We start from the raw sequence: 25673 nt of genomic DNA, 5'->3' as shown, positions 1-25673 counted from the left end.
AAATTCTGTGGCTTCCTGAAATATTGGGAGTTGATTCACTCTCAGAATTTGAAAGACTGAATGCAGGTAACAAATATAAATTATCATTAGGATATAAAGTTAGTTTTTCTAATTCTAATTCTGTCAGGGATATTTTGGGCGTGGTGATAGATAGTACATAAAATATACTTGATACTGGAAGTATAAAATTTGATGAATACTCCACAATTTTTGTTCTAAATGCTTATTATAAGTATAGAGAAATTTATGAATTGTACAGACTTAAGTTCTAGTTAACTTTAGAATATGACATCTTTATTTATTTGCAATATTTTATAATAAACTTTGTTCAAGTCTTATAATTTGATACACAAATACTTGCAATTTAAAAGCTAACTTATGTTTATGAGACTGTATTAATATTTTCTTTTCATCTTTATTTTCATTGCAAAGTTATGAAAAGTTCAGGAAAATGAAGTAGATATCTCTATGTCTTCACTACTCTGCATTTATATGTCATGCTAAATTTTATTTTACCACATTAGTATTGTGTTTTTCAAAGCAAGGTAATTGTCTATTATGTTTGTGAAATTCTACTTCTATTGTCATTTGTTTTATCTTTCTTTTTATCTCATTCTTGTGATTTGTTTTCTCCTTATGTACTGTTCAATTCACCTGCATTTTCAAAATTAAGATAAAAGTGCATATTTATATATCGACAACTGGTACATTCTGAGGTGAATATAGCAAATTATTTAGAACTATTCTCTTTTGAAGCCTTTAAAAGTGTAAAAATTTTATGAGTTGCCTATAGCTGTTTAACAGCTCAGAAAAGCATATTAAATATGTACTTTTGTGGATATATCTTTCTATAATTTATAATATAACATGTATCATATTACTGGGGTACACTAATACGTAAAGTTCACTTCTTAACATTAATTGTTAAGAATATAAGCTAAATCATACAAATATGATTCCTATGTATATACATGAAATAACTAGATTACTTAAAGTTGTCTATCATTCAAAAAGACATATACTTTGATTAAAAACAGTGAAGTTCCTTTGGGCTGGAGTAAAAGGAAATTTAAAGGACATAGCTTTGTTAATATATTTATATTTTTATACTTAACCATCTTCCTAGCTGCCAAAAAAGGTATATGTTTTGAGAAGATTTCTTTTCTAAAGCTAATCATTCATGCACACCATAGGCAAAGTACCGGGCAGCATTAAGTAGAAATCTATGAAGAAAAACCCTTCTTTTTGTGCCATTCAATATCAAACAACTAAGTTGTCCTTAGAAGATGATTTCAGAGTTTCATAATAGCTCATTCGGTAGGTTTTCTTGATATATATATATTTTAGCTTTAAAAACAACCTCTTTATTTCCACACATGATTGGACATGATAGATTTAAAGTGTCTGAGGAATATTAAATATATGCTAAATATATTGATACTAATTCCCTAAATAATAGCTCCTGTACTTTTATATACTTAACATTTATCCATGTACCAGGAGTATGAGAAAGAAAAAAGTCACATCTCCCCTCTCTTTCTGTTCTGTTTTGTTCTATTTTGTTTTAAAGGGATCTGAGTTGAAGAGAAATTAGACTAATCTATCTAAAATGTGGTGGTTAGGTGATAAATCTGGCTTTGTGTTTCTTGTTCTTTTTGCTTCAACTGGGCTTTAGTGACTTTCTATGATTCTGTTGAAGCAAGTCTCCATTAAATTTTAGAAGGTGAGTTTTTCTCTATATTCTTTCAGGCATCTCACAGTTAGGCTAATTGTATGAATGGTTTGCTGAAGAATAGAACATAATGAAGGGCAGAGTGTGACAATGTCAGAAAATGGCTACCTTGTTTAAGATTAGTTACAACTTGCCTAATACTGTAAGTACATTCATTCATAGTTTTTGTATAGATTATGTCTGAACATAAATATCCAAGGGTTGTAAGCATGCAGAGGAGGTATTTTTTTAAATCTGTATTGTCTTTTATAAATCCAGTCAAATATATGTTCTGCTTTTACATTTTCACTAGCTGGCATTAAAAAAATGTGTTCGGGAGTCAAAATTAAATGGTGACTTGACGATGTTTTTCTTGTAAAGTTTTATATACACATGCAAACAAACAGAATTACATACAAAGATATGTGTAGATGGTCCCACAACTAAAAATATACCTATGAATTTACACACACACACACACACACACACACAAAGACATACACATCCCTTGTCAATTTTATATGTGTAACATTAACAGCAACCAGACAGATAGGTTAAAAGATACTCTGTCTAAAAAAAAAAAAATCAGAGGTTCCCTTGATGTTTTTAAAAAGTAATTACTTACATATTAAAAGGTATATGTAGAGGTCTTTGGGTGGAACAGTATCTCTGCTTAGGTTGTGGTTGATTTATTTTAATTTATTATTCAGTGATCATATTTCAAATGTATGTATAATTCAGAACTTAAGTTATAACAAGGCTATAGCATTCTCAGGAAGCACCACTAGGACAACATTTTAAGCATTTGAAGGGGAATAAGCTTGAAGTCATATCATAGTTTGCTTTTTAATGTCTTCCAAAAAGTAACTGGCTTCACAAACACCAACTATAACATGATTTAGACAACTGAGAAGCAGGCAAGTATATTTTAAAATGCTAAAATAAAACACATTTATACAAGTACAAAGCGAAACAATGCTGATAAAAATGTTAAAATTTATGAAAAAATCATTTGCAATTCACATCAAAATAATTTAACATTCTCTATTGTTTTAATAATACAAGCTGCAACAACAACAAAAAAGAACAGAGTGTGCACACAGTTTTAAAACCAAATCAGTTCTGAGTGCAGGAAAAATTAAGTACAAGCACTTGTAGCCCACACAAGTATTTTAGTATTGGCACCATCTCTCTAAACATCTATATTCTATATAGATTTCTAATTACAACATCACCAGCAGCTGCCATTGAATTCTAGAAAGACACACAATATACATAGTATATTTGTTCACATTGGGAAGATCAGTGAAATCCAGCCAACTGTTTTATACATGCCCCATTCTTCAATAGATATCAGAGATTCTCCCAGGCCTCATACCCTCTTCAAAGCAAATTCTGAATTATCTTTATGCTTTCACTGATCTGTATTTTTTTCACAGTATAAAATTGTAAATGGTAGCTATAGAGATTCTGACAGCTTGAGGGTTATTAATAAGCTGTTGCTAAATGTGAACTCATATAATAACTTTGAAGTCTCCAGACCATGTACATTTTGCTGGGAGACTAGCACAGGATTTTTTTTTCTTTTTTTCTTTTTTTTTCTTAAAAAGAGTGTTTAATTCCTGGTTTGGAAGTCACAGACTGCAGCAGAGCCATTATACAATGCATTTACAGTCATAAATAGCTCCGAGTCTTTCTGATCACTTGCTGGTATATCAGTCGTTTGAAAAAAAATTATTACGTTCAAAGATTAGCACATTTGGAGATTTGCTTTGTCTTTCTCCTTTGTGTCTGTTAATTTTCTCATGAGTTTCTTTTCTAAATTCCCCTCCTGTTCCCGATGTCTAGCCCCAGCCAAACACAGCCTCTCAGACTGACTTGATTCTTCAACAGGAAGGTGAGCAGACCTTTGAGTTGATAAACTTAATCAAACCAGGTCTTTTCTTCCTTCCCAGAATCAAATTCTCCTTTTAGACCATTTTACTGGTCTTTAAAATTCTCACTCTTCTTTTTAGTTATGCATATTCCAACTGTTTATCACTGGGTATCAGGAACAGATTGTTATCAAGGAAACTCAGTAAGAATAGGTACCCAAATAAATCGGGAAGTTTGTATCCTAGCCCTAAATTAAATGTTCAGTTCTCTTTATATTATAGTTATTACTTGGAACCTGGTATTAGAACTGGCAAAGAGAGAGTTAGCATCATTCCAAATTAAAAGATTCCAAATATGTATTACTGGTATGTGCACTATACAATATAGTCAATGGGATTGAAAATGTTATGATAACATACAGGAAAAATAATTTTATTCCTCTAATTGAATACATTTTTATTATGGTTGACTATGATATCACAAGGGAAATACAGATGGGAATTGCATTAAACTTGAATTTCTAGTGGAATTCCTCATCAGGTGGTAATTTTTTAACAAAAATATGGAAATCATAGCAAAAGGATTTGTTTGTGAGAACTGTCAAAGAAATAAAATGCACATGAAAAGAAAACAGAAAACCAAGGTCAATAAAACTAAATTTATAATTAGGAAAGCAGAGCATATCCAGAAAGATATTAATTTTTAAGAAATCAGACACTAACCCCAGGCAAATGCCACCTTTTTGGTGGATACCAAGGGACATTGACATTTCAGAATGTTTACTTGGGTTTTCAGGTAGAGGCAGGCATTTTCTTTTAATGAAGCTATGCAAGTTAGCTAGATTTCTTTTCTGTTTCAAGAATCTTATTACTATTTGGGATTATATTGCTCTCAATGTTATTTTCGTATCTTATTTAGGAAGCTTGATTCACTTTAAGATAATATGTTTGTGAGTTGTTGTTAGCTTTTAATGTGCTAATGTGGAAGATTTGATTTAAAATGTCAAATAAGGACAGGTATCAGAAAAGCAATGTCAATAGTTATTATAACCTTAAATATTTAAAACTGGAGAATGACAGATTATGCCAAAGTATAAACTTACTCTTTCAATTTGTTTAAATCAGATGGTAAACAAACAAGCAAAAACCAAGCAAACAAACAAAAAATAAACCCAAACATCTATAAAAAAAACCATGTAAAACAACAATAAAAAAGAGAGAATGATATCAAGGATATTGAAATAAGAATTTTAAAGTTCTATTTAAATTTCTCTCTGCCAAAAATATACTTCTGTTTCATGGCAAATCTTTCTCATAAGGCTATCTTTAATATAAGGCTGGGCCAACTGAACTTTAAATTTATAGAATACCTCCTTCTTTTATTACTATCTTTATTTAAAAATCAAAAACATTTGGTACCTGAGGATAGCTGCAATGTGACTAATAAAAAGATGACCATAGATTCAGGTCTTGAGTTACAGTTTCTACCTATATGAGCCCACCAAATCCTGTATGTTATTGTAACTCTTTTCTGCAGTATTTAAAAAGTGACAGTATGAAGTGCACAAAACCACACTAATTACTATTTTAAAAAGTAAAGGAATAGTAATTGCTTTGCCTTTTTTTTTTCTGGAATGGCTGAGAAAGATAGTGGTTGATATTAAGGTTCCTCTGCTTTAGTACTCTGTATTGCTTTGAAAAAAAAATCTACATTTGTCATAGTTCATAGCTGCCCCATGTAAGCAGCCAAGAAAAGATAAAATCACTACTTATGGGCATAGCAAAAACACCTGCTATGCTGACTTTCCTGTATTGAGATTCTGTTACTCTTATTAATTTCCACATCAGTCCCTCCAATTGTAATATCTTCATCAGGTCAATGGACCACTCTTCCATAGGTGGGACTGGGGGCAAAACAGCCACCAACAACAGAGGATCTCTTTGTATATCAGGTTCTCAAATAAAGAAACAAGGAAGCTCATTGCGTATCTTACTATTTGAGCTTGCAACACTAACGGAAGGGTATTTATAAGGAGGAGTGCCTGTGTATCATGAAAGAGAGCCAGGCTATAGCTCACAAATTATTATTACAAAGAGAATTTCCAGCTACACAATGCACCCCAGTGAGGGAATTAAAAAACAGTGTTCCAGAAAATATTTTTTGTTTTTTGTTTTGTTTTTTTGTTTGTTTTTGTTTTTGTTTTTTGCTACTCCAGTATTGATTGGCAACATGGTGAAAGAGTCCAGAAATCTTGCACTGGTTTTCTTGGTTAATGGAATCCAGGATGCAGGCTTTTGGAAGAGTATCTCACAGCCTGTTTGGAAAGTCTCTGCTAGAAACTCTTTGTTCATTAACACAACACTCACTACCCGTTTGTGTTACTCAGGAGACTCACAAGCTCAGTAAATACTGGGCCGGCCCTAGTTACTACTAGCTTCTCAAGGTCTACTGAATGGAGGGACCAGGGAAGGAAAGAAAAAAGAAAAAAGGAAAAAAAAAACAAAACAGAAAGGTTGACTTTTTGGTCCCAGATTTTTTTGAGTTAGTTAGAAAATGTACATTCAATGTTTGGTGAATCAAAGACTCTTCTGGGAAAATGAAGTAAACAAACAAGACTGTCCACAGTTGCTTATTAACTCCACTTTTTACTGTTCGGGATGTTGCTTCACACTGTTGCTGCCTCGGAGCAAAGCACTTGGTATTGTAACTGCTTAATCCACTCCTGGTCAGCACTCCAAAAAAATAGAAGCAGTGTTTCTTAAAAGCCCATGTTTTCTAAGGCCACTAGAAGATAATCTGCCAGAAGATGTGTAGTTGGTGTTGTCATCGGCTGTCATGAATTAGCACTATTGATCTCATGTCTCCACCGTGTGTGCCCTTGGCATTTTTCACCTCAGGTTCTCTGTTGGGGTGACTATGGGTGTCACTGCGCCCATCTGTGAACACCGAGGTCTGCTGTTCAGGCCTATCCCAGGGATGTTTCCAGTGGCTCACAACGATGAAGAACTCTGCGTGTAATCTCTGATGATGAGAGTGTCATATTTGGGAGAGGATGGGATGCAGAGGGCCGATTCGGAGACTGGAGAGTTTGGGGTGGTGCTCCCCGAGTCCACCGAGTCCCTGAAGGGCGATGGTGGAGTGAGGGCCACCAGCTCCTCCAGATCCGGTTTTCCTGGGGCGGCTTCAGCTCCTGCGGGCGTCTCTTGGGCAGGTGATGGCCCTGTCGCCGGCTGAGCTCCTCCGGTCACCTCGATGGCCGGCAGAGGCTGGATCTCTGCGAAGGTCGTCATGGTCGTGGGCAGCTGGATCTCTTTGGGGATCAGGTAGGAAGAGCAGATAGGGGTACCAGGGGGCCCCGGCGCAGCCGCGGTGGACAACATCATGGAGTTGAGCTCGGTGATGTTGGCGGTGAAGCGCGTCACCACGCTGCTAATCTGCTCCATGAGCGAGCCCTGGGATGAGCTGCTGCGTGCAGCGGTCTCCGAGTGCAGCGACGGCGCGTCGTCGTCTGTGCGGCCCGCCGAGCCTGCCAGGTGGCTCAGCGTACTGATGGGCGATGGCGAGCGCGGCCTGGCAGCCGCTGGGAAGCGCTCCTCTGCCTCTGCGACATCATAAAGCGCCTTGGGGCCGGCGTCTGGTGGCTCTGGGCCGCCTGTCGCTGTGCATCCTGCGCTACCAGCACCAGCTGCACCGGGGCCAGAGCCACCACCTGCCCCTGCACCCTGCCCGCGGCTCTCTGTGCTCTTGGGGAAGGGTTTGATGACTGCTGTCTGGTTGGGGTTCTCCTTCTTGTTGATATGGACAGACAGTCGCTGCCACAGGTGCTGCCCCCGGGTGCTCTTCTCATTCTGGGCCCAAGTCACGGATTTTCCATTGGAGCTGTGGAGAGAAAAGAGTGGAGAGGTGACTCAGCATGTGCCTTAGCAGCCTTCCATGTAGCTTCCCCAATGGTGGGAGGTGATGGGGATTTGAGCAGGAAGGTCATTCTGTAGTCCTGGAAGGAATGACCCATCAGGAAAGAGGGATCATTTGTGCTATTACAGCAAGGGGATCAAGTATTCGGACATAGGGCTGCTTGTCAGTATTCTGCAGGCATTTAGACCTCACCATGAGCACAGATATGCTTTGTGCTGCAAATGCAAATGTGGAGGTTGGTACCATCACGATGTGTATAGAAAAGCATGGCACAGAGCCACAGGCTTCTTAGGTTTAGCAGCCTCCAGATGGGAACATTAATTAAACCAAGACCTCAACTCACCAGCAGTTATAAGAGGGAGGAAGAGGTGGAAGAATCGAGATTACCAGGTAGTGGGCAGTAGCTCCAACTCAGCTTTTATTCTGCAGGTGGGCATATGTACTTAGGGATTGATTGCTGTGTGAACTCCTGATTTTGAAACATGGTTTTATTTAGTCTGACTTATCTGCTGGAAAATATGAATTTAATGAACACATACACACACATCTCTAATTAATTAAAAATTTCTACACCACAGGAGTTCTTATAACTTTGATTTTTAGGCTGCAACTTGAATAATAATTCCACCAGAGAAATTGTTGTGTATGGCCTTGAATGCCTAGTACAGCAATCTAAAATTTGGGTCTTGATAAGTGTTGCCTTGGTGACAGAAGTTCTGAAGGCCTTCTTCATGCTTTCTTTTCCCAGGCAGCCCCTGTGCTCTGAAGGCTACGCTAATGAGGATGTACATTATGGTTCAACTTCAGAATCTGCATCCTTCTTCATGCCAAAATGGCTGTTACATAGCCATCAGAACATAGATGCTCCTGTCAGACACATTATGGTGGTCAGAGGATAATACATGTCTTTCAGGGATAGCTCATAGAGGGATCTTTTTTGAAGATAAATTGAAGATGAGAGGGTGCCTGCTACCTCTGGTCCAGCCAGTATTGTTCTACCCAGTATAAACAAGACATTAAAGAATGAAAACTTCTCTCTCAAGCAGTGGTTATTAAACGTAGTTTGAGTAAACTGAAGTTAACTGTTTATAAGATTCATTCAAGGAATGTATCCCACGTGCCACATGGGCCCTCGGGAGATTCCAGTATTCTGGATTGGGGCTGAAAGTGTCAATGTATTTTTAATAAGAAAATTATTTTTGTCCTTTCCCCTTAAAGTGACTCTGCAGCATGTGTTTCACAATCTGAGAACTTCTGGTGAGAAGTAGTTCTTGGTTTTTGGTTTCATTTACTCCACTGGAGTGCTTGTTGGAGGGCACAGCTGAGTGTCAGGCAGAGGCCTAAATCCACCCATTCTGAGGTTTCCTGCTTGCTAAGAAACTTTCCTGACAACAGACCATCCTTTCCACAGCTTCCTTACCAGTACTCTTCTTGGCTCTTTCTCATTCTGCTTAATGCTACTCTATCATGCCTTTGCACTTTACAGCTTTCCTTTCTCTGCTCCCTCCTGTGACCTTGAGTTCGGTGTAATCATATCAGCATCTTGCAACCTAGTATTCTCCAGAATTCAGAGTGTGAAGTGACCCCCCCCTCCCCCACAATACAACACTTGTCTGGGAGAATGGATGAGTCATTTCCAAATTTGCAGATAGCTGTACATCTGTAGATAGTAGCAGAAGGGTAGTACCTGATGTTCTCTCTCCTTCTAACAGTTTCAGCACTGATGTTCCCATGTTGCATTAACCTCTCTAGGAGTTTATAATGCATTACACTTCTCTTCCAAGTGTCCACTAACGTCTGCAGCCCAGCGCAGCGCAGCGCAGCGCAGCACAGCACAGCACAGATTTGTCCAGGTTATTTATGGGATTTGATTGAGAGGATAGTTGCCAACTAGTTCCACTTTCTGTTACCAGCAGCCTAAGAAACAGGCATCTGGCAAGGGCTAATTAGACTTTCAGGTCACTGCACCCCTTTCAATACAGAGCATGGGTGAGAAACCAGACCATAACTGGACCAGCTCTTACAAGTTTTACCCCAAGGATGCTTTCTAGTAGGAAAGTTTTGCAAACATCTGCTTTTTAAAGTATCTCTGACATTTTCTTTCTTTCTTCTGTCTCTGTCCCTCTCTCCCTCTTCTTACCCCCTTCTCTTTGCCTGTCCTCCAATGTATTGTGACAGATATAACTTCTATGTAAACACTGGGTCTTCTATTTCATACATAGTTGTGCAGTGAGATAATGCATAAATGTTTTCATAAATGTGTAAGGAAAACATCCTAAGTAGAAAGAGAAAGAAAGAGCGGGAGAAGGATAAGGGGAAGGGAGGGACACACACTCACATACACAGAGAGAGAGAGGCAGACAGACAGAGACAGAGACATACATACACACACACACACACGCACACACACGCACACACGCACACACGCACACACGCACACACACACACACACACACACACACACACACACACAGAGAGAGAGAGAGAGAGAGAGAGAGAGAGAGAGAGAGAGAGAGAGAGAGATTAACAAGGCACTATGACTAGATATAGATGACACCAGAGAAATGGAGTCCAATTATGAGCACTTCTTTTCCCTCTGGAACATGAACAAATTACTGTCCCTAGTAAAAGATGAGAAAAATCATACTCACATCGCTATTTCTTTGTAGAATACAGTTTCCACGAAGACAATGACTTTAACTATTCTGTTCTATGAAGGATAATCTAAATAAGCAATTAAGGCTGAATATGAATCTTCAGCTATCAGGTTCAATATTTGGTGTCAGGTAAGAGATCTTAAAACCTGTAGTTTAATTCTGGATCTGACATCCAAGACGGTTGGAATAGAAAAAGCCTTTCCAGTGCCTCATCAAGAAGCAGTTTGTTCAATTGGTAAGAGTTGTCTTAAGGATTTAATGAGACAATGTAGGTGAAAAGGTATGGTAAGGAGTGGGTGGTTTTTGTTCCATATGAGCACAATGCGTCAGAAAAAGAAATCTCTGTATTTACTGCTATTTTCTTTGGGCTTAAGGAAAAGAGAATTTCACAGAAAGTAAACAGTTCATAACACCATAAAGTCTTCCCAGTTGTCTTTGTTTAACTGGAGCTCCATAGTCCTGTGGCCAAACCCACCCTAAACTTTATTCTCCAACACTGTTTTCTTGGGTGATCACATGCAATCCATTTTCCTTATGAATGCTCTCATTGTCCTTCCTTCCTTCTGCTGCTTTGCTCTCCCCTTTTGCTTAAGCACATCTTGTCTTCCCTATCCTCTTCTATCTTAATCTCCCTGCCTGTGTGTCTCTGTCTCTTTCTGGCTGTTTCTGTTTCTCTGTCTCTTTGTCTCTGTCTCGTCTGTCTATCTCTGTCTCTGTCTCTGTCTCTGTCTCTGTCTCTGTCTCTGTCTCTCTCTCCTTTTTTGTCTTAGCATAATTGTCTTTGGAAAAAAGTTCTTCCCACCCAAACCATACTCAGCTGGATTTTCGTAGGCATTTTGCTCTATATCTGTCTCATCTACTGGGTGTGATACCTTAATGGCATAGACAGACAGTGAATTGTATGGAATATGAAAGTTGCTTAAACTACTTTTAAGCAATAAATCAATTCATTGTGTAATTTATGCATAAATGCACACACACACTGATTTTGGTGAATCTTCTCACTGATGAAAATTATGAAGCAACTTGGGTAGTAGACAACTCAAATTGTAGTTTTGAGGTCTGATTCTGACTGGTTATGACAGAACAATCACTTGAGATCTTTGTACTCCTTTATTATTAGCACAGAGTAGGAAAATAACCATCCGCTCACTTTACTTCTAGAAGAAATCCAGGTGATTACTTTGAAGAGGATATATAACCAAGCGCAAAATCTTTTTAAATGCAGAGGGCTATTCATCATCATTACAACGTCCTCTCATGCGAAAGAAAAATATATTTATTACTTCAACTGCAGGAGTATATGTTTGTTAGTGACTGAGGTAAAAGCAAAGCAAAGGAATTGTTGTGTACTTGTATATAGCGTTTTACTTTTCTTCAGTGCATGAACTGAGAAGTAAAGAAGCACGTAACAGACTAAGACAATCGCTCCAACTGGGGAGGGGACAAAAATACCACTTTGTGTTCCTCCAAAGAGTATTAACTCCTTTTAAAGTATAATATCCTGTAATCTAACATCTCCCTTTATGGAGATTTTCTCCTTATCATCATCAGAAAAGAAAATTGTAATGTTACTTGAAAGTTCTCTTTGGATGGTTAGTTTCTTTGATTTACATTCTAAGGCTTCCAAAATGGTGTGTTCACCTTTATTCTCACTAGTTGTTCTTCATCCCTTCTATGTATGACAGATAAATAACTTATTTATTTCAACAGGCTTGGAATGGCAGGTCAGTGACCTCTTCAGTTTCTCTATTCATCTGCCCTAATTTGAGGAAATTAAAGCATACTGCTCCAGCATGCCACCATTAGGCAGCCCAGATCAGAGTCTGACCATCACACGGGTCTATTGATTATATGATGTTCATGTCAATATTAAATTCACTTGAGCATTCTGTGCAGCTCTATCCTCCCCTGACATAATTTATGTTTTTGATGTGATAAAAGAAGGAAGAATATAAGCATTTAAATTTTCATTTTGTTGTATTAAAAAAACTAAATCAAACTCTAACTTCTTATTTGTTGAATGGTTTATTAGTACCTTTCTAACTTACAGAATTCAGGCCATAAAAAATTAAATATATCCCCTAAAATTTATTTTTATTAACGAACCTCTCTTGTTTGTGTATTTTGGTTTTGAAGGCAGCCAGAAGAAAATTGTACTGCAATACAGTTCTGCCTAAGACAAAAAGTTGATAAAAACAGTAAAAGAAATTTGGAGTATCTTTAGATAATGATGCCTATGTAGAATTATATTAGAAAATATTATACTAATGAAAAATTCAGAAATTAAGACTATTACAAGTAGAAAATATGCAACAGTAGTTATATTACTTCATTAAAATTGTTGCCAGTATTTTCTATAATTTTGCTTCAAGTACAAAGTATTAAAGTTTTATTAAAAACAGGAACTTCATTTTGTTTATATTCAGAGTTTCCAAAAGTAGGTATTTTGAGCTTTGCTTAAAAGTTTACATAATGACTTTTAAGACTTACAGTAAGAAATGTGATATAGTATGTTTCTCTATATATGTTTCATATATATATTTCTTCAGTTATGGCTTAAATGTATGTAAAAAGCTATCTTGTTGATAGACACTATTTAAATAGCCCTGGTGATATATGTGTTAGAGACTTACATAGAAAGAACACTCAACTACAAGGAAATGAAGTCAAAGACTGAATTACCAAACACATATACAAATTAAAAATGACACTGGCTTTTATGCGTGTGGTACTGTATAGAGAGCTTTTAGGAATGACTTGATTGTCATGGTGCTGAGATCAATACTGTTACTGGCCTTTCAAAAGATGAGACAACCAAAGTTTAATGAAATTAGGTGGCTTACACTACCCAGTTGATTTAATAAATGGCCACATGTGACATATGTCACATCATGACTTATAGTTGTGATTTCAGTGCCCAAGACCTTACACTAAACACACACACACACACACACACACACACACACAAATGTTTTTTCTTATTTCATGGAAGAAAATGTTAGGTACTGCTTGGAGATAATGTGTGCTTTAAGTAGGTAAGGAAGTCATTTGATATATATTCTGTTTTACCCCATACCTTAGTGCTTCTTAGTTCCATAGTTACTAAACTCAGGAAAAAAAGCTTCCCATTCCCCTTGCTTGTCATTAATTCCAATACCATCAGTTGATTAGGCAGCAATATTTGCCAGATATAACAACTAGAGGCCTTCATTAAGGAATTTAAAGCTAGCACCCATATATGTTTGTTGATATTATATGACAGTTGTTCAGTCTCTTTTCATGGTTTGATTCAACAAAACTACTTTTTTAGATAGCTCTAGTGCTCCACAGCTTAGTTTTAGAATTTCAGTGGATGGTGCATGTTCTCATTTTATGAGTAATCTACAGCTAGACCATCTTAATAATTCTGGTATTTGAACAAATATAGGCACAATGGTTTGAATCAGAATGGGCCCACAGGAAACCAAGTAGTTCTGTTAAAGAAACAAGCAATAGATTGTCTCCTAATGATATACTGTTATACCCATGGATCAGTGCCTCACTTAGCCATCACCAACGAGCTCCCCCCCCCGCTTTTTTTTGTGGTAGATGGGAACTGGCACAGAGAATCACAATTGGACAATATGTAGGAATGAGAAATTTTGGAACACTCATTTATAAGCAAATTTCTTTATCAAATGCCTCCAAGCAGGGCTCAGGGGTTATATGCAAAAGATGCAGAAATATTGTGAAGAGTTAGAGGGTGACTCAATGGAAACAGAGCCCTCCAGATATAACAGGACCGATGCATACATGAACTCACAAAGACAGTGGTATCACCCACAAGGAATGTATGGGTTCAGGCTAGATGAAGTCAGTGCTGAGAGAAGAAAGTGGACAAGTACTCCCACGTCTAACCAAGAAGCTATCTGCAGTGGATAACCCCTGGCAAATTAAAAATCATTTTCTCCAGTGGAGTCTTACTGGGTAAATGAACCATTCTTCAGGGCAGGCCTTATGTCCAGTAGTAAATCGCCAACACGAAATGAAGTCACTGGTGTTTTTCTAGACTTTCTGTCTCATTCTGCTTTGCTTGGACTGTATATATATATAATTTTTGGTCTTTTGCTTATATATTTTAGTTTTCAATTTTGAGGTTTTGTGATGTGTGTGTATGTGTCCCTTGGTTTATTTTTCTTTGTTTTTCAGAGAGCAAGAGAAAGAAAGTGGATGGAGTTGAGTGGGTGAAGATAATCTGGGAGGAGATAAGGGAGGAGAATTATGATCAGTATATTTTGTCTTAATTTTTCAATAAAAACATCACATAATAAAATGATTAAAATAAATTAAAAATAAAAATGTTGCCCCAAGGCTCACATATTTGGATACTTGGTCCTCAGTTGATGGAATTTAGGGAAAACATTAGAAGGTATGGCATTGCTGGAGAAGGTATATGGTAAGGATAGGCTTAGGTTCAAACCCCCATGCTATTTCTAATTAGCTTTCTCTGCCTCATGCTGGTAGATCACATGCAAGTTCTCAACTATTGCTTCATTGCCATACCTGCTTGCCTGTTGCCATGCTCACAGCACTGATGGGCATAAACTTTAACTTTTGGAACTGAGTCCCAAATTCAGTGCCTTCTTTTCTAAGTTGTTTTAATTCTGGTGTTTTACTATGGTAGTAAGAGAAACCTTAAGACAATAGGCAACAAATGATAGATGGCATGTATGAGTGTCTTTCATTTGCCAATGTTTTTGGTATTGTAGATGAGAATTATCAATGGGTAAAACACTTTTCAAAAGTGACCTAAATGAATCTAAAAAAGAATATAGATACAAAAGAAGGCTTCCACTACTTAGTCACAATATTTTGAGATAGATGAGGCTTTTTTTTTTTCCTTTTCCTAGAACTTTGAATAGAAGAAGGAGATAGGACATGGAAAGCTGCAAAGGGCAAAGACAGTGAGAAATCGTGAAGCATGAAGGCAAGAGTTGAATTTTCAGGGCTTTGATATGGGACAGCAAACAAAGTACTTTAAATTCCACAGGAAAAGAAAACCTCTGCCAGAAGTGGTAGCCAGAGAAAGCCACCTTCCCACAATGGATAAAATGCATTCAGCCTTCAATCATTGATGGAGCATAATGAAGTGCTGAGAGTGAAAGACATTGTTCTCCATCAAGGAAGTGGAATCTAAAGTTCAGAAGCCCACAACCTATATCGAAGAGATAGGCAATGATCTTGTTTAACTACGTGGGGGAGGTGTAACAGTCAAAGTTTCAAAAGGCAGCATTTGGACTGTTTTCTCTGCTGTAAAGATTCTGTGTGGGCATCCCTAACTTAAAGCTCTACACTTCCTCCTCCTTTCTTCCTCCTCCTTTCTTCTACTATTTGAATAACTTACCAGTAAACTGCTTTGGGCTTTTCATTATCAGAAATAGACACACGGTCTAATGTAGACCAATGACTTCAGGCTGATTGCCAGGTATAAATGTAGTCTATAAGCTTGACTAATAAATGAGTGGAGAAAAATACCCATAATTTATTTCTGTTCTATTCTTCTACTGTAAAAGTCTCAGTTATTTAATGCTATGTATTTGATCTTCTTTTCCTGGATTGTTTGACTTGAGGTACCATTATCTCTTTTTGTCTTAAATTTTCTCCACTGCTTCACCTATTGGCAGTGTTTCAAATTTAGCACCACTTCCATACAGGAAGATGTTAAAATATAACTGATATTTGCTAAATTAATTGGTCCCTTAGAGACTGAAGAATAGAGAAGTGATGTCAGCAAAGTAAGGTTATTCAAGAAGAGGTAGCTTTGCTAGTATATAAATGCTGTGCTGTGGTGCTAAGGTTTAAATGAATGTGACAGGATGAAAGTGATGTTCTTTGTTTTGGTGGGAAAACTACTGGAAGAAAACACATTTCCTTCTACTGATTGATGTTTTCCTCTTAGCATAAAAAGACAGACAAACACACAAACACAAACAACCCTTCAGAAAAAGTTACTACTGAGAAAAGAGTGTTTCAAGGAAACATTTGCAAGTAAAGTGTAGCTTAATGCAGTCTAAAGACTGAGGACTTTAAGTAGCTTAGATAAAAATCCATTATTGTTCATATTACCTATTTGACAGAGAAATGCATTCGACCAACCTTTCTATCGGTTCCTGTGATGTGTTTTTTCCTTCTTTCTTTACTACCAATGGCTACATATTTCTATGATAACTGCACCACAGATTATTTCTTCTCAAGCCTTTAATCTCTAACAAAGTTCTCTTAGAAGAAGCACTTTGCCTTACCTTCTGTGGTATAACAGCAACAGGAGGCCTTTTCAAATGTTGCTGGTATACCTGGCTACCAGTACCAAGGTTGTTAAGATAATACCTGATGCTACCAGTACTGCCAATGCTGCACCCATGTCCCCAGAAAGAGGCAGTGCTTTACAATGCAGAATGTACCATTGACTATGTGCTGGAGTTCGGCATCTTATTGAGCCATTACAGATTTCTTTCTTAAATTAATTGCTTTCTTTCTATCCGTGATTCAGTTACTTGCATTGAAATTTAGAAATCAAATTACAGATCATAATGACATAATACCTTCTAAACTTTGTGTCAAGTGTTCCAAATAAGATTTGAAGAGGTTGTAAGATTGTAGAGGTTTTTCCAAAATAGGAAATGATTATTTTTCAGCAATAATTATAAAGCTCACATTACAATTTAGTAACAAAACAAAACAACAACAAAACAAATAAACAACAATAACAACAAAAAAACAAGATACAGTTGTTTGTATGTTTGGGCTGGTCAAGAAGCCAGAGACTTTGTAGGGAACTCAGCTTGATTATAAAGCTTGTATAAAGCATGTTATTGGAGATAGTAATAGAGTCCTGAGAGAGTAGTGCTCCATTTCAATAGAATGTCACTGCTCATGAGGTATTTTTACTTGTGTTATCAGGTTTGACCTTCATGAAGCTTTGTGTCATAGTACTTTTCTAAATGGTCCCACTATTTGCAAGTCAATTCCCATACTAAATCTAGCTGCATCCTGAGTGCAGGAGTTCCAGTGCTCAGAATGGTACCAGGTGTCAAATTGCAGGCTGGGAGGATTAGTGAAATGAGGCAAATTATACAGTCCTGAGTGTTCAGCATACATAGGTATTATTACAGTAAATATGAAAACTCATGTGTATGGATCTTAACTAAATTACTGAAGTCAAAGTGGCTGATAGAACAGTGTACCAGATCTACAAGGAATATGAAGTAAAATGGTGAAAAGCTGTTAGGTGTGGAAAGCTCATTTAGTATATGTATAAGTCATCTTGTTTTGTGTGTAAATGATGAGCCAACATCGTAAAAGAAAACCATGTTGAAGAATCAAAATGATTCATGAGATAAGGAATTGGAATTAGATGAAATGATAAATTTAAAATTTTGGAGGTCTCAGTTTTGCAAGATTTTATCCATATTATAAAGGGAGAATAAAAGCAGGAAGTACTCTACACAATCTTGCACACACTTACCATCATAAAAGTTCCAACTTCCTTAGTGTAAAGAAATTGTCCTTTTTAACTTGGCTCTTTTCATCATAACACATTTTAATTTTTTTCTTCCATTTTAAAGGAACTCGCTAACTACAGACATGACTATAAGGAAGGGTAAGAATGCTAAAGACTGGTAAAGTGCCCTGAAGAATCTATATATACTAGATGAATTCATTTTTTCAACTGATTAGGGTTAGCTCTTCATAAAACCAATGTTGTGATATCAACAATATTAAATTCCCATTTGATTTCATAAAATAAGCTCACACTTCCTTCCTTTCTTCTAGCACTGGTGAGGGACTATGCATCCAAGTACTTCTTTTAACTAATAAAGCCATTTCTCAGACACAAGTAACTGTGATGATTCTCTTTCATGGGTAAGTACGAACACATCAGAGCACAGACTCCAGCAAGTGTTCTCTGTGTCCTAGGGAGCACGGAGATAATAATATCCACTTTTGAGCTTTAGTCATTCCTGGGGTGGGAGGGCATTTTGCATGAACTCACATGGCAACTACAGCAGGGTTGAGAGAATTCCCATGTCTATAGCACAATATACCCATCTCTATTACTTCTGCAGTCTGAAGTATTCTGACACACATTTAGATTGTACACTGAAAAGATGAAAAATTCCACTATATTCAGACACAAGTTCACATACAAACTGTGAATTTAAAGAGAATATAGAAACCAAGCACATGATATTTATAATTCCCTATTGGGTGTTTGTGGTCAACTGAGGTTCTTTTAGTACTTCACTGGGACTGTGTGTTTAGTAAACAGCACAAAACAGGTCCAAGACTTTACAGAGGAAAGGCAGTATGTGAGTACATGCCACTCCTCTGAGTAAGTTTAGGAAGAACTCTGGGGAAACTTTAGGAAAAAAAGAAAAAGAACGGAAGCCTTGGCAGCCGACCAGGGCAGTATCTGAGGTGTCTCATACATGTCTATTTAACTTTCTGCTAAATCTTTAGTTCCCAAGTAAGCCAATTGGAACTAATTATTCTAGGTCTTCACTAAGAAACTGCATTCATAAAATTTACTTATATCTTGATTTATTTTTTAATGTTCACTTAAAGCTTATTAATATGATATATATGTGTATTATAAAATCAAGTGTAAACTCTGAAAAAATACACTCATCTCATGAATGCTGACCTTACTTTTTGTGCAATTTTGGGTCTTTTCCTCTCCTGAGGCATTCTTAGTACATCAAAATACATTGTTTCCTTTCTTGACCTGCCTTTTTCTCATCTCTTCTCTTTCAGTCTTTGATTTGATACCAACAAAGTGAGAAGAAAAGTTATCATGAGGAGATCATTTGTGTCTAATTACCTCTGATTCTCTGTGGGGCTTAGGGCATTACTTCCAGCAAAATGCTTTTACTCTAGCTTGGACTAGTTCTTTTTTCTTCTAGGACATATCCCTGTAATAAACCTTCGGAATACCTTGATCACATTTAAAGAAGTGAACACACAAAACTCAAATATTATTTTGCTGTTGTAGAAAAGTGTGGGCTATTCCTGTAGTGCATATTGAAACTGCCACCTCTGTCCATCTGAATCTGACCCCAAGACTTTTGTTCTATTGGACTTGATGTGCCTGAGTCCCACACTCTACTACCTATTCTTTTTGTCCACCAATTTTTATGCTTAGTCATGGCGCTTGAGGAAATTCAATCTCTAGAATGACTAGATCTAAGACTTCTAGAAGTTGATTAAAAATTTCTGAGGCCACTGAATGGAATAACTTGGAATTCGTGCTTATCTTAAGTAGCTCCACAGAATCTTCCAGATGTGTACCTTATTCCAAAATGTCAGTTTATCATCTGGCTCAATTGAAATACTGTTAGATGAAGAAGTCTGGGGTTGCATACCCATGGTTTTCTCCAGTGTGCTTGATAGCCAGAAACATGCATGAATTTGAAATTTCAGTTCTAGACTTCATATCAGAAGTCACTCTGGACATACCTATCCAGTTTTTATTAGATGTAAGCAGTGTTCTCTTTTCTACTCTACCCCAGAGCTACTGGATTATTTTTATAAGGACAAAATTTATACCATTTCATACTATATAAAGGAAAGAAAATTAGAATCCAAAATGTAGTTTGTTAAATCACTTCCATAAAACCATCTGTTAAGACCCAGAGATAGCTGTAAAAGAGACTATGGGCAGAAAACTGTGTATAGACACAAGGGCCTATATGTGTACACACTCATTGACAGCCATGAACCTGATTTGTTAATCTCTTAGCTATGGCTTCTCTGATGTCAACCACACAATTCCTGAAACCATTTTCACAGACTGCCATGAATAGATTCCAGCAGTGGTGCAGTATGGTGGTTCTTGATAGATGTGAGCCATTATTCTGAAAATGGGAAAGATCCCACCACTGAGGAAGCAAACAGAATTTTTTGGAGGTAAAATTTCAACAGGAGTCAACAGTCTTACTTCTGATTACACAGCTGGCCTCAAGCTCTAAGCACATGCAAACACAAAAGGACGCACTATTTTCTGAACTTCCTCACTTCGCAAATAAACGGCAGTCTGCAATACTTTCCCCTGACAGCTCCATACCACAGTTGAATTGAGAAATGACCCAAAAAAAAATAGAACAAGAGAGTTAGCTCACAGTGAGGTGATTTCTTAGTTCAGTTTTCCAGCATCTTGGAGCTGTTTAATACAACCCTGATTGCTTACGTCTCTAGAGCCCCTTTCTTAAAACGCAGTTGCATGCAAATAAAGCACGTTCATTTCATGCAACACAGCTCAGTTGTTGCTGATAGTTCCAAGTACCCCACTCCACAGGGTACAACTCAGTTGGAAGTCCCTAGTAAGAGGAAACATGCAGAGCACAGTGATAGGAAGTTTTCACCACCAACACAACAAAGTCAAGGAGCTGCAAAGCTATAGTAGCCAGAGGAGGATTAGCTTTCCTGATTTTAGTTCAAGAAATGTCTCTTTCATTATACTCCACTAGGTTGGCTTTGTCTTTGCTCTTGGCTATGATACATTGCATTCAAAGTAACTCACATTAATTTCCTGGCTCAGTGTTCTCTCGATTGCAACCCTTCCCTCAAATCCAGTTCTAGTCTTTTGCATTTATTTCATTGAACAATTGGATATTCCTAAAATATGATTTCCTCCAATATCTTCTACTTTGCAAACTCCAGAACCGTTTAGCCAATAAATTAAAATCCAATGAAGAACTGACTGTTAGCTAAGCCTTCAGACATGCAAAGCACACAACCCTAAGAAACAGCAGCATCTGGGACAGGAGGCTCCCATTAGTTGACATGAAGATGGTATAGGTTTTACAGATCAAACACAAACAACAAACCAATGGTGTCCCACATTGGACTTACTGGATGGGATGCATAATTGAGCAAGGACCCAGACCGGGAGCCGCCTCTTCCTCTAGCTTGCATACATTTATTTCACACCACCTCAGGCCACTCACAGTTTTCTTACCTGCTCATTGTTGCTCTCCCACCATTCCCCATACTCCCTTTGGGGGTGAAACACTCTATTTCCGACTTGTGCTGGGCCAGTCTCCTGTCTTTGTACCTGGTAAGCATGAACAAGGACAGGAGCAAACAGAAAGATGTGATTGTGTGCTTAACCTCCAGGCTGGGGAAGAGCCATGACTGCAAGCATGGTCATCCCACCCCAAAACAAGGATTTCTGCTTCTCACTGCAGTGCGAGCTGACCTGTGATGTTTACTTGATGATGTCAATGGTATATGGAAAATTCAGGAAAGATTGTGTTACTTTGGAATTAACTCTCATGAAATGTATACTTTACATAAGAGATTAATCTACACCTTTATCACATCTGTTAGTAGATAAGAAAAATTCAATTTCTACCATCCAGAAGAAATGATAATTAACCAGAAAAGATTTATTTAGTGCTTACCATGCATCAGACTCTGTACTAAATCTTTACCTAAATTTAATCCTGTCAGCGGTCCTGTGACAGAGGCTCTGTTATGGTTATTTCCATGTTACTGAAGAAGAAATGTAAAATTGCAAAGATTAAGTAAATTGACAAAAGACAAAACGTTAAGTGGTTCATCTGGACTTTTATTGCAAAGTGTAAGTTTAGAACCCAACTTTAGCCTTCTAGCATCAAGCTTTTATAATTAATTCTGTCCATCTTCCACCTTACTGAGGTATATCATATCTGAGTATTTATGTACATGCTGGCAATATTAAAAAATGGCATGTTTTTCTCTCTCCATATATATACGTGCCTGTATATATATGGAGAGAAATATGTATATAGATATATTGATATAGATATACATCCTCTCTCTATATATATATATTTATACACACACACACACATATAGATGCCTCGCCTCTTTTTGTCTGTCTGCCTCTCTGTTTATCTATTTGTGTGTAATATTAAAAGTTCCTTAAAAGCTTATATGTCTTTATCCTTTTTTGTGGGCCAATGATGGGTAGCTCAAAATTTGGAGTGTGGTTCAAATACATTTTGTCACAGAACTAACTGCTCACCTCTCCGGGGATGGGGGGTCGGGGCTATAAGATGTTTCATCTAAAATGAGTGATGAAATCTCTTTAATATGAATCTACAGTGTATACAAGATGAACCCTTCTGAGGGCTTTTTTGAGATGGAGTACTGTTCTAGAAATGGTTTCTTACTGATTGTTCTAAATATGTGGGGTAAGAGGAGAAGCTGTCTGCTTTGTTTCCAAATAAGAAGAGTGAGAGTATCTTAACTTACTCCACCAAATTTATCAGCCAAGCCAATTGAAAACAACTTCCAGTGTAGTTTTCAAGGTACAAGGCATGAGAATATATACTTTGTCTCATAGGGCTTGTCCTGGTCTTCTCCTGGCAATGAGAAAGAGAGTTACTATGTGAAGATTTGCTAACCCTAGTTGAGTCCCATTCTTATCTATTTCTATTCGTGCTATCTCATAAGGAAAAGAACATAAAACAAAATGTCATATAATTAAGATAGGTTTAACCCTAAGGAAGATATATTAGGTTTTTTTTTTACTTCCAAAGTGTTAAGACTTTTGTATTTGAATTAAAAATGATTATTACATAAAACTCAATAAGGGTTATGGATTAATTTGTGAACTAAATGTTACTTGAGCATCTATAATCAATAAGCAGAGGGCTTATATGATAGATGCAAAGAAAAATTATCTCTAGATCTTGCTTTAGCAGATTCACAGAATGATGGGAGAAGAAAAAGGAGTAGAAAGATACAAGTAACAGTATAAGAAGGCCATCCAGAAGAAAGAACTTGTTTGGGGAAGGACAACATAGGGCAAAGGCGGGTGGAACAGTCTTTGTTATATGAAAGAAATATCTTGAAGGTAAGCTGTGGCTAAATACCTGCCATTTGACAGTACTCCATATATCAGTACTAAATACTTGGTATTTATTTGTGAATTGGGTTGTGCAACCAAAATATTATACAGTTCCAACTAAAATGGAATTCCTGGAGCATTACATTTGTTATGACCTTTCAATTCTTACAAGGAGAACTTATATTTTTGAAAATCTTTGGTTAGGTTAATAGCTGGACAATCACTTAGTCTTCACTAATGTTTTAAAATACCTACACGTTTATTTTTCTACCTTCTGCCTCTGCCTCTCTCTCACTATGTCTTTGGCTTTACATTTCTAATTCCATTCCCATCCCCTGACTGTGTCTGTCTGTTATCCTTTCATACTCTGTTATCTTTTTCTTGCTCTCTCTCTCTCTCTCTCATATTAGTTCTTGGACTTCTGCACTTGTTTCCATGTTCATTTTCCCTCACATCTTCATACAGGGCTTGGTAGCATTCATTTATACAATCTTAAATTACTTTAAACAGCATATTCCCTCAAAGCCTAAACTTTTCTGATAATAATTTTTACAGACTAACCAATCATCTATCTATCTATCTGTCTGTCTGTCTGTCTCTCCGCCCATCTATCCATCCATCCATCCATCCATCCATCCATCCATCCATCCATCCATCTATCTATCTATCTATCTATCTATCTATCTATCTATCTATCTATCTATCTATCTATCCATCCATCCATCTATCCATACATTCATCCATCCATCCATCCATCCATCCATCCATCCATCCATCCATCCATCTATCTATGAATCTATCTATAAAGTTAGCTAGCCAGCCAACCAGTAAATCAAACAATCAACCAAACAATTAGACAACAAACTAAGTAAGCAACCAACCAATCGAACAACCATCTGCCCACCCAGTCATCCATCCAACCAACAAACAAATAGCAACTCCCCAACAAAAATGAGATACATTAAAAAAATAAAGTACAAGAAATCACACTAAAAAACAACAAAAAATTTATTTTGGTAACGAAAAAATAATGCAGTTTTAGAACTTTTGGGTTACTTTGCATCTAGCATAAGTTGAAATTAATATGGTTCAGGCTGCCCCCTTTTCCCTTGTAGGTGACTTTCTTGCCTATATATAATTACAACTTTTTTGAGTTACCAAATACTACCTTAACATTTACTCAAAATAACAACTTTTCAATACTCTTCATTGAAGATATACAATTATTTCTACTTAAGTCTATTCAAAAAGTATGAAGGTGTTAAATGTAGCATAAACTTTGTAAAATTATAGTTTTTAAACCTGATGGATTAAATTTGCTCCTTGGGGCTCACATACTAGACTGCATACTGGGTTGAGAGAACCAATTCCCACAGTTGTCCTCTAACTCCATATATATGCTGTACCCACATGATCTCTTTACAAAATCTGTGAAAACAATGAAGATATGTATTCTATTCTTGGCATTCTTTAAAAAATCGTGTGTGAGTGTGTGTGTGTGTGTGTGTGTGTGTGTGTGTGTGTGTGTGTGTGTATGGGGTGTTCATGCATTTTGGTTTGAACCTAAGACCTTATACATTCTAATACATGCTCTGTTATTGAGATACAGCCCTACTCATATTGAAATGATTTTGTGTAAAACATTTTAGAGATTTACTATGGATAGGGCACTAATAGAGAGGGAGAATAAGTTTAAAGAAGAAATAAATAGGAATATGATCTTTCAGAAAACATCATTTATCATTATAAATCTATCCCATTTCTAAAGCAATTTATGATTTCTTGTGCTTCCTTTTCTTTTTTAGAAGAACTATGCAAAACACCCATGGAAGGAGTTACAGAGACAAAGTTTGGAGCTGAGATGAAAGGATGGACCATCTAGAGACTGCCATATCCGGGGATCCATCCCATAATCAGCTTCCAAACGCTGACACCATTGCATACACTAGCAAGATTTTGCTGAAAGGACCCAGATATAGCTGTCTCTTGTGAGACTATGCTGGGGCCTAGCAAACACAGAAGTGGGTGCTCACAGTCAGCTATTGGATGGATCACAGGGCCCCCAATAGAGGAGCTAGAGAAAGTAACCAAGAAGCTAAAGGGATCTGCAACCCTATAGGTCGAACAACGATATGATCTAACCAGTACCCCGGAGCTCTTGTCTCTAGCTGCATATATATCAGAAGATGGCCTAGTCAGCCATCAGTGGAAAGAGAGGCCCATTGGACTTGCAAACTTTATATGCCTCAGTACAGGGGGGATCGCCAGGGCCAAGAAGTGGGTGGGGGAGCGTGTGGGGGACTTTTGGGATAGCATTGGAAATGTAACTGAAATAAATACCTAATTAAAAAAAAATAAGACAGAGAGTTGGAACTCATGAAAAAAAAAAGAAGATAAGTATGGCTCAACTGAGGAAGATAGTATTGAAGAAAAGAGTCTTTTCTTGGTTAACAAAATATAAAAATAGTTACTAAGTGAGGAATATTTGATGTACTTATAGGAGAAGTCACTCAAAGTCACAAAAATTTATAAAGTCTGTAGAGTTAGTCAGTTGTTAAGAAGATTCCAATACAAAGAAAGCATTGGTTAGATCTACAACATCCATGTAAAAAGCATATGTAGTAGTTTATGAGTGTAG

At 37.1% G+C, this 25673-nt stretch overlaps 1 protein-coding gene across 4 annotated transcripts in view; it reads right to left on the bottom strand.

The window, feature by feature from the left end:
• Window positions 1–2382: 2382 nt before the first annotated feature.
• The window catches only part of Grm5 (glutamate receptor, metabotropic 5), a 551083-nt gene continuing 527792 nt past the window's right edge, over window positions 2383–25673 (bottom strand). Inside the window, exons 8-10 of one of the 4 annotated variants that reach the window (XM_006507184.4) lie at window positions 21158–21253; window positions 7336–7465; window positions 2528–6794 (exon numbers count right to left, since the gene is read on the bottom strand). In XM_006507184.4, the coding sequence (XP_006507247.1) occupies window positions 6552–6794; window positions 7336–7465; window positions 21158–21253 (469 nt within the window). In that variant the 3' untranslated portion in view covers window positions 2528–6551. Of the gene's footprint in view, window positions 7466–21157; window positions 21254–25673 lie in introns of all 4 variants that reach the window. The other 3 variants (NM_001143834.1, XM_011241643.3, NM_001081414.2) reach the window with 3 other exon arrangements.

Source organism: Mus musculus, chromosome 7, assembly GCF_000001635.26.
Source record: "Mus musculus strain C57BL/6J chromosome 7, GRCm38.p6 C57BL/6J".
Lineage (NCBI taxonomy): Eukaryota > Metazoa > Chordata > Mammalia > Rodentia > Muridae > Mus > Mus musculus.
Note: the sequence above shows the minus strand (reverse complement) of the source record. Positions and strands in the feature narration are given on the sequence as shown.